The sequence below is a fragment of the Etheostoma cragini genome, chromosome 2 (assembly GCF_013103735.1).
Source record: "Etheostoma cragini isolate CJK2018 chromosome 2, CSU_Ecrag_1.0, whole genome shotgun sequence".
NCBI classification, from domain to species: Eukaryota; Metazoa; Chordata; class Actinopteri; order Perciformes; family Percidae; genus Etheostoma; species Etheostoma cragini.
This window is the reverse complement of record NC_048408.1, coordinates 28390360-28400210: the sequence shown is the minus strand read 5'-3', so window position 1 is coordinate 28400210 and position 9851 is coordinate 28390360. Positions and strand designations below refer to the sequence as shown.

General features: G+C 40.1%; 2 protein-coding genes across 3 annotated transcripts in view; one reads left to right on the top strand and one right to left on the bottom strand.

Annotated features, from left to right (window-relative positions):
* The window catches only part of LOC117951942 (hemicentin-1-like), a 119445-nt gene that overhangs the window by 11907 nt on the left and 97687 nt on the right, over window positions 1–9851 (top strand). The window lies entirely within an intron of this gene.
* Window positions 2096–9845, bottom strand: LOC117961922 (B-cell receptor CD22-like). 2 transcript variants are annotated; one of them, XM_034900951.1, is made up of 11 exons: window positions 9419–9845; window positions 9091–9288; window positions 8612–8959; window positions 8143–8370; window positions 7452–7715; window positions 7071–7182; window positions 4596–4744; window positions 4154–4235; window positions 3988–4048; window positions 2802–3028; window positions 2096–2631 (listed from the first exon to the last, which is right to left on the bottom strand). In XM_034900951.1, the coding sequence occupies exons 1-11, from the start codon at window positions 9618–9620 to the stop codon at window positions 2559–2561; spliced, it is 1944 nt and encodes a 647-aa protein (XP_034756842.1). In that variant the 5' UTR covers window positions 9621–9845; the 3' UTR covers window positions 2096–2558. The 2 variants fall into 2 exon arrangements, with proteins under 2 accessions (XP_034756842.1, XP_034756849.1); XM_034900958.1 differs by lacking the exon at window positions 7452–7715.

The following is a 9851-nucleotide window of genomic DNA, read 5'->3' as shown; positions in this document are numbered from 1 at the left end:
TTAGAAACCGGCCTGGCTTCCTTCCTCTTTAAATCATTAATATGCATCAAAAGATGGATGGCTGTCAATCTTCAGCTTGAAATGAAAAAAATGAGACTGTCACAAATTAGACAGAGACAAACTCTAAATGTAACATTGTTTCAAAGGGGAGGTGTGTGTGTGTGTGTTTGTTTAACTTCCTTTGTGGGGTCCACAAACCAGGACTACAGTATACTTGTGGGGTCCTGACAGCTTTGTGGGGTCAAAATGCTGGACCCCACAACTTTAACAGGCTGTTTGAAAATGTTTGATCACAATATCCAAGACCATGTTTAATAAATATATTCCAAGCATTAGGTACATGTACACCAAAAAAAAACGTATACGCAAATAACATCACTACAAATTAACATTAAAAAATATGTATAGTTTGTTGCAGTTATGCTTCCCATCTTTACAGTAATTAAAGTTAATCTGTGGAGTTCACTGTATGACCACTAGTAGCACTAATGACAAATGCATGTTGATCATACAGAAAGAGGAAGTGTGGTCACACACACAGACAAACACACACACACACACACACACACACACACACACACACACACACAGTGTTGAGCTGCAGTGGAAGGACACAGTCCGTTTTACTCCATCAGCCAGTTGGTGTTTTAGGTTGTTCACCAGAGAAGAAGTTAATTACACTGTGACAAGTTTTACAGATGGACAACATTGGGCAAGTGAGAAATACGTCAGAGCATACCAACTGATTTACATTTTATTATCACTCATCACTGATCACTGATCAATAAAAACATAATTCTGAAGAATTAACACAACAAACACTATCGCCCTCTGCAGCAGTGAGAGGGAACTGGCATGATGTTTAAACTACAGTACATGGAATACAATAAAACTCATTCAAAACAAAGTAACAACTAGCTCAGTCTGACAGAGCTGAGCTAATGTTTTTTAATGTGTAAAAATACACCATATAAGATATGCTGGACATGCTGTGGAAGAGTTGGACTTTACTGTCTTCCTCTGCCAGGAAAGGTGTGATGTTACAGGGTGGACTATATTTCTTTCGGCATCTGCGAGTCCGGGAGGTTCTGTGGGATGTAGGCTACATTTCGTCATCAGAGGATGTACAGTAGGATACACATAGGCTCTGTGCTATGGAAAGCCAAACAGTTCAAATACACATGATTTCTAACATGTTAGACAACACGTAGACAACACGTTAACAACAAATAGACAACAAGTTTTGAAGACATCCCTTACCCCCAAATTGTTGTGGCTGCTAGGACTTGTCCACGTGGCTAATACAGTAAATTGTTGCATAGCAACCTGATGCACATGTGTGGAACGCGTCCTCCAAGCAGAGTTCAAAAAGTTGTACAGACAAAACTGCTACAGCCAAAATTATACTGTCTGCAAGGGTATACACGTAGACATAAGGACTCCGGGGAAGAAGCTATCACATTTCCCATTAATGAATACACACTTACATTAGACGTCTTCTCAGCTGAACAGTGATATTGTCCAGAGTCAGAGGACCAGATGGAGCTGAAGACGAGCGGGTCCTCGTTGTGAAGTGTTTGGTACTTCTTGTACCAGATGCAGTGGTGGAAGGTATTTACTAAAGTAATGTACTTTGGTACAAATTTGAGGGAACTCGTACTTTACTTGAGTATTTTCTTTTCATGCTACTTTCTACTACTCCACTACATCAATCTGACAACTTTAGTTACTAGTTACTTTACAAATAAAGATTTTTGCACACACAAAACATGTAGTTCGTAAATATACAATGTTTTATCATGATGTTTTATCATATTGTATATTTTGCATTTAAGGACTTCCTTGAAAACAAGATGCTGCATCTCAAGGGGTTATTACTCATAAAGAATTTCAGAATTAAAAGATGTGAATACTACTACCAGTGACCAGGTGTGTTTAGCTGCTGGGTTAGCATCACTGCTACAGCTCCGAAACATCGAATAATCTTTCAAAATGTCTCCAGGGAGACTCTTCAACACAGAGGGAACCCTTTCTAGTACTTGTTAAACCTAATCCGAACACTGAACACAGTGCAGAAAATGGTGACGGAACAATATAGTGATTGTACATATTTATTCAATTAAATATCAGGTTATTTAAACAGTAGAAATCAGTGCAATTAATCCACTGGCTCAAACTGCAGCCAGAGGATGAAAAACAGTGTGAAAATATACAAAACCAGAGTAAAAAAGAATCCATTTAAGTTTTTAAATTGGTGCCCTACTAAGTAAAACAAATAAGGAAAATAAATAAGAATAAACAGATAAGACAGGAGATAAAGAAATATAATTTACAAAGAAATGTACTTGACAAGATTTGTTATCACTGGCAATAGAACATTGCTCCTTTTTCAGGATATTGTGTATTTATGAATTAAAAGCTCGCCAGCTGTTAACTGATTCCACTAGAGACGTATCGCTGCATGTCATAACAATGCTTAATACTCAATCTTCATATATTGATAAATGTGTGTTGACTTGCTTGAACACTGCTAAAGAAACCAAAGAGTTGTGTTGTGATCAAACTCTTGGGTGTTTGCTGACCGTGCTGTACAGTTCAGATAAATCCTCCGCAGCCTCTTGAGTTCCTGATCTGTGAATGAAGAAAAACATACTTAGAGAATAATAAACTCAAACAGCTCACTCAATATGATCTGATGACATGGTAAAAAAGAAGAAGCAGATGAAACAGCAATAAAACAATGGGAATAAAAACACTGTTTTCCAAAATTTGTGCAGCAAGAACATTTTCTGATTTCTCACTCTGTGGTAGCACTGGCCCTCTTAAAGTTGACAGCAGTGTACTCCACATCCTCATCCTCCTCTTCCTCTTTGTGTCGGGGGGGCTGAGCTAGCCTGATGTTGGAGTAGAGAGCCTCTTCCTGGTTTTTAGAGAAGCTCACGCTGGCATAGCAAAGGTTGTCCTGCTGCTCTGCTGGAGTTCTCTGGACTGGAGCTGAAGGGCTGTCATACACTGAACCCATGTGTTCCTGACGGGGAACATTGACAAGAGTCCTCAGCTACATGGGTGAGTGTTTAAAGGTCCCATACTGAGTTCATTTTTTAGGTGCAAACTTGCATTTTGGATTTCTCCTTGAACATGTTTACAGCTTTAATCTAAAAAGACACCTTATTTTCCTCATACTGCCTGTTTGAATATACCTGTATTCACTCTCTGTCTGAAACGCTCCGTTTTAGCGCCTGTCTCTTTAAGCCCTCCCTCTGACAAACAATGCTCTGCTCTGATTGGTCAGCGTTTCCGGGTCTTCTGCTTATGCACTCTATGTATCTCTGCACCATCTGCCACCAGAAAATGACTGTAACGGCACGTTCTACCTGTATATAGTATAGCTGTAACATCAGAACCGTATGGAGTCCTAACGGCTTGTTTACAGGTACAGTTTCTGGACTGTTTGCATTTCCCTTTAGATTGAGCATTGTTATGCATTTACACTATTTATATAGCACCGCGACCTGCTTTATAATAAAAAATAACAAAATATGGGACCTGTAAGTATGATTTGTGTTGGCCTGTAAAACAAAATCCTCATATTGTAAACCATCTGCAGGGTTAAAGGTGAGGAGCTTGTTCTGCAGTTCCAGTGAATTTTCAAATACTTCACCAGGCGTTACAAATTCCTGGTTTCAACATTTATTTCATGTTCTCTGTTGTGGGATCAAGTCTCGTTTTCAAAGCCAAAAGTGAACCACAGGTTTGAGGTCACTTCTGTTTTTGTCGGTGTAATGTCTACTGATCACCTGCAGAGGGAAACACTATTCAAGGATTGCCTAATTTCCCTTTATTTACAAACCCGATCATGTCTGTGTAGACTGAGAGGTTTATATTATTTTTACAGTGTCCCTGTCTCAGCACCTTATAATTTAGCAGAGGACATGAAGCATTATTCAAATGTTTCCAGGTGAGAGAGGACTGAACTCTTCTTCTGACCTGAGCTTGGTTGTCTGGTCTCTCTCGTTGCTCGGTGATTCGTTTAGATGACCTCTTTCTTCTGGAAAGGAGAAAGAATGAACAATAATCCAAAAACAAATATAAATGACTAAATTAATTAAGGACGCGTTACTGAATGTAATCACAGTAAAACTGAACTGCTCACCTAATAAATAGGAAGGCACAGAGGAATATGATAGCCAGGAAAATAGCAGTGATGGATCCAGCAGCTACTGATTTCATTGAACCTGGGAAACAGTGATGAAACCAGACGATTCATTATGGAATTACAAGTTGTTTGTGTCCTTTATCAACTGATAATTAGACATGAGATCATAGATCCTCAGAAAGATGCATTCCACATAATGACTCAATTGTGTTATGTAGTTTTGCTTAAAGTCCTAAAATACACAAATGATCTTTCCAACAATGTGTGTTAATGTGAGTTTTTATAAATGTCAAACCTCTGGTAAGTAATTATTGTTTTGTGCAAACATTTAATTTGCAAATGTATTCATGTTGACATCTATTTGTCATTAGACAGGTAGATAAAGAACTGGAGGGTTAAGATCATGTGGGAGTAAATGGGGGAGTATGACTTGATGTACCTGTTACAACAGTCAGATGTAAGGTGGAGCTCTGACGTCCTCTTCTGTTCTGGGCTTCACAGGAATAATCCCCACTGTGTTCAGGTCTAACATCAGTGATGGTGAAGATCTGTCCTGATGCTTTTGGTGAGTCTTCATTCTCCTTGTACCAGGTGTAGTTAGCTGCTGGGTTAGCATCACTGCTACAGGTCAGATTCACTGAACCGCCCTCCACTATCTCAGCAGAGGGACTCACCGACACAGAGGGACGCTTTGGACCATCTGGAGGAGAACATGTACAGAGAAAACTGTTGTTGAGCAAAGGCAAACTAGGTTGATTATGACTGCCACCTGGGAGCTGCACCAAACAATAATGTTATTAACATAAAGCAAAAACACACTCATGCTCCCCGTGATATCATGAAGCTGTGCTGCAGGCTGGTCGGAGAGAAACTGTGGAGTGAATAACTTGCTTCTATAGTATTTAGATTCTCTGTCCTGGTAGTTGTGTGTAGGTTAACTGCCAGTGTCTCAGCAAGGAGCCCAACCATCCCTCTGTGGCCTCATTTGTTACCTCTCGGTCTTACTCCTTGATTTCTTTTGTGTTCTACTGCACACAAATCTCAGGAGATAAGTCAGAGTGTTTATCTTTTACCCATAATGCAGCAGCTGCTTGTGTCCTCAAAAGCCTTTTCTTGATCTAATAGCTGTCTACTTTCTGCTAGACGGATTAAATTGCTCTGCTCTACTCCTCTCCTGGAGAAAACCAGTTTGTGGAAATAAGACAGTGGACATTGGTGGGATTACAAAAATACAACTTGCACTGATGGAGTTAAAGGGATAGTTTGGAGTAATTTCACCCTAGGGAACCTCGTTTTTTTCCCCCTTGTTCGTACATTGGGCGAGTTAGCGCAGTTAGCCAAATGGCTTAGTGAAGATGCTAATGGAACCAAGTGTATCATGTAAATTAACCCACTAATAATGCCCGGAATAATACCAAACTTCTACAGTAGTACAAATAGATGCTGTACTCATAAAAAAATGGACTGGAAATATTTTTGTTGTATCTCTTTTCAGTGTTGTAGTGTGTAGACGGTCGCTAAGCATTCGTCTTACTGCCGGTAGCAGTAGCAGCAAAGACCAGAAACAGGCAAGTGTTATTTAAATAAACTCCTGGTGTCTTACACACTTTCCAATCCATCATTTTAAGAGTAAGGAACCTATTTGTACTACAGTAGAAGTTTGGTACCATTCTGCGCATTATTAGTGGGGTAATTTATGTGATACACTCTTGGTTCAATGAGCGTCTGCACTAAGCCATTTGGCTATTTGCGCTAACTCAACCAATTTCCGAACAAGGGGAAAAAAGCAGAAAAAAAACATGAATCCTTTAAACACCTTTAGAAAATATTTCTAATCTCTAGCTCAATGGATATTTACATCCACTGTCTCTACTTGAAAAGATTGGATGTACAGCAGAAGTACTTTGCTGAAGTATTGTACTCACACTGAACATCTATGTGTACAGATGTGGAGTTTCTCCGGCCATACTTATTCTCAGACTGGCAGTGGTAGTTCCCACCATCATCTAAGCTGATAGAAGTGAAATGATAAATATATTTTGGTCTTTGAAGCAGGGTCTGGTTTTTCTTGTACCAGGTGTATTTAGCTGCTGGGTTAGCATCACTGATACAGGTCAGACTCACTGAACTGCCCTCCACTATCTCAGCAGAGGGACTCACTGACACAGAGGGACGCTTTGGACCATCTGGAGGAGAAAAGAGGAACTCATTATGAATTTTTAATGAGGAATGTACTGCCACAGACCAGGAGGAGCAACACAAGTACTGTGGTGACCCTGTTCCATCTACTTCATAAACCCTGCTTCATGAGACAGGAGCTTAACATTTTAAAGTCTTCTGTCTTGCACTGATATATTTATTGACTACTGCATGTGTGAAACACATTTAGTTGTTTGTGTGGAGCATGAAAAGACAAATAAAGGAATGTTGAATCTTGTCACCTCAAAGCTAGCTGGCAGGATAAAGTAACCACTAATAGACCTGTACATGAATCCGGTGTCCTTTACAGTCTTAGTGGCCTCCCAGACCCATAACAAAAATGTAAGTGACCCAAAATCTTCTGACATTGTGGACAAAATATTATTTCTCCTCAGTTTGTGAAGGAATGCGCCTGCCAGGAATTTACATTTTTGCCAGGATTGTGTTAACCAAATTGTGCTTGGGTTTAAACTTTTACCCAGTTTTTAGGTAATGAGTGGCCCAAAGACATTTACTCATATGTAAAATAATAAGTAGGTTTGAATGTTCTAATGTTTTATACTTACACTGGACATCTATGAACACAGATGTAGAGTTGATGTTTCCGTGCTGATTCTCAGACTTGCAGTAGTAGTTCCCTCTGTCCTCAGAGCTGATGGAGGTGAAATGGTAGATGTCTTGTTGTCCATGAAGCAGTGTTTGGTTCTCCTTGTACCAGGTGTAGTTAGCTGCTGGGTTAGCATCACTGCTACAGGTCAGATTCACTGAACTGCCCTCCACTATCTCAGCAGAGGGACTCACTGACACAGAGGGACGCTTTGGACCATCTGGAGGAGATGTGTTAACAGAGATTACTCTAGGTTAAAGGTGACTCACGTTTAGACTTTGACGGTGGTCTGACTCCATTGATGTGTGATGGTTTGAGTCCTAAAACTGCACAAAACCTCTAAAATCTCCTGGAGCTGCTCAGTGAATATCAGAAGACTGTGAATGGGAAGCAAGAGCTGAAGGAAGTAGTTATGATCAGTACAAATCCTTTATTCTAAAGACTGGACAGATTTAAGCTTTTTAATTTTAAATAAACTGTTTCACTCACATTTCACATTAACAGAGAAGTCAATAGATTTCCTCCTCATAAGTTTGTTCTCAGCTGTACAGGAATACTGTCCAGAGTCAGAGGACTGGACGGAGATGAAGACGAGCTGTGGATCTTCACTGGGAGGTCTAAAGTTTACATTCTCCTTGTACCAGGTGTATTTAGCTGCTGGGTTAGCATCACTGCTACAGGTCAGATTCACTGAACTGCCCTCCACTATCTCAGCAGAGGGACTCACTGACACAGAGGGGCGCTTTGGACCATCTGGAGGAGACATTAACATGATTAACTTAAAGGTTAGAGTACATGAACATATGAATTATTTAATTATTAAAACTTTTGTTTCTTAAACTATCCCTGGTATTTGTCCCTGGCAGCTTCCAGAGTGCAGATCACTTCCTTGTCATGTGTAAATAATTCTGCTGATTCTGTTGTGGGTGAAGAGTGAACCTTGAGTTTTATTTTTGGAAATAAATGAATAATTTAGAGCTCTTGGCCATGACACCATACATCATCAAGTAATGGAGCGTCTTAATAGGAGAATTTTTAAACATAAAATGAGTGATTGTTGTTTCTATGAATAATCCTGCTGCACCTACATTAAGAATCAGAAGACTCCAGTGAGATTACGTCTGAAATCATCATTGTATTGTAATGTCAGTGTGTTTGTGTCCTGACACAGTAAACTCACACACTGAAGGAGAGGGGGACTTCTCATGTCCTTTCAACGCACAGGAGAAGACGTCTGAGGGATCAAACCAGACTGTAATGGTAGATGTCTTCTCCCAGGTTATGTGTCTTCCATTATTAAACCAGACGTAGGGGAGAGGACCAGCTGGACTGCAGCTGCTGAGACACTTCAGCTCTGCATAGGTCCGAGATTGATAGACTGTTACTCTGATCACCTGCACCTGCAGAGCTGGACATGAGAACCAGAAACAACATTTTATTATAGGTTCTAAAAAAATAAATAAAGATGTACATACACGTCACCACAACAGTTACAATTCCTAGAAGGAGCAGCGAGCAATTTTTGCACAATATTTATTATCTGAAATTTGTTTAAAAAAGTAATTTCTCAAACTGATTGTTATCAACCTGTTCAGTGTTTTTAAATGTACTGTGTTGGTGTGTTTCCATCAGTTTGTGTTGATCAGTACCTGTGACAGTCAGAGTTGTTCCAGGTAAACTGCTCCTCCATTCAAAGCGTGGTGTTATGAACTTGAAGTGATACTCAGCTGAGTCGCTCTCTCTCAGGTCAGAGATTCTCAGAGTGGAGCGTCCTCTCTCTGTTTCTACCTGAACACGACCTTCATACTGGGAGTCTTTACTAAGGTCTCCAGGCTGGGAAGGATTCTGCCCTCGATGATCACGACTGAACCAGAATGATGATGTGTTATGATAATTGTAGCTGTTGTACAGGCAAGAAATGTCCACTGAAGAGCCTCTGGAGACGCAGATGCTTCTGTCAGTGTACGTAACTCTGTTGCAGGATTCACCTCGGACACCTGAAAGATAAAACCATTTTGACCATTTGTAAACCAGAGTCTGTGAGGAATCACATATTAAATCTACACTACATGAAGTTATAAGGCTCCACTAAATGGTGTTGTGTTGGAAGAATGTTGAGTAAACTCACACACTGAAGGAGAGGGGAACTCCTTATATCCTTGAAGAGCACAGGAATAGCTGTCTGAATAATACAACTCCTTTAAATAATAAGATGTTTTTGTCTGAATCTCCTGTCCATTCTTGTACCAGACATAGGAAGGATTATTAGGTAGACGACAACTGCTCCGACACTCCAGCCTGTTAGAATGTGATATCACCTGGAGACCTGGATGTGTGAAGAAGGAACATGAATGTTATGTTAGACAAAACTGTCAACATACACACAACACGTTCATATTATTTTTTTCTAGATCTTGCAGATTTGTAAATGATTAACATATGAATAAAAATATTACCTGTAACAGACAAAGTGACTCCAGGATAACCAGTATATCTTCCTCCTTCTTGGTTTGTTGTGAACATGAACTTGTACACAGCTGAGTCGCTCTCTCTCAGGTCTGAGATTCTCAGAGTGCAGATCTTCTTATTATCACTGTACTGCACACGACCTGAATATTCTGAGTCAGTTTTCAGATCTACAGGTTCATGATTATTCATTTTAGTAAACCATAACTTTGTCTTAACTGTAGTAGTACTGTCTTTCCCCCAGGATGGGTATTTGTAGCTGCAGGTTATGTCCACTGTTGATCCTTTAACAGCACAGATCTCCTTAGAGGTGTAAGTCACCCCCCAGCCATACCAACCCTGTATCACTGGAACACAGAGCACATCAGGAAGCCCAATCAGACTCAGAACTACATCAGGAGACAGACGGCCATTTGTAGTGAA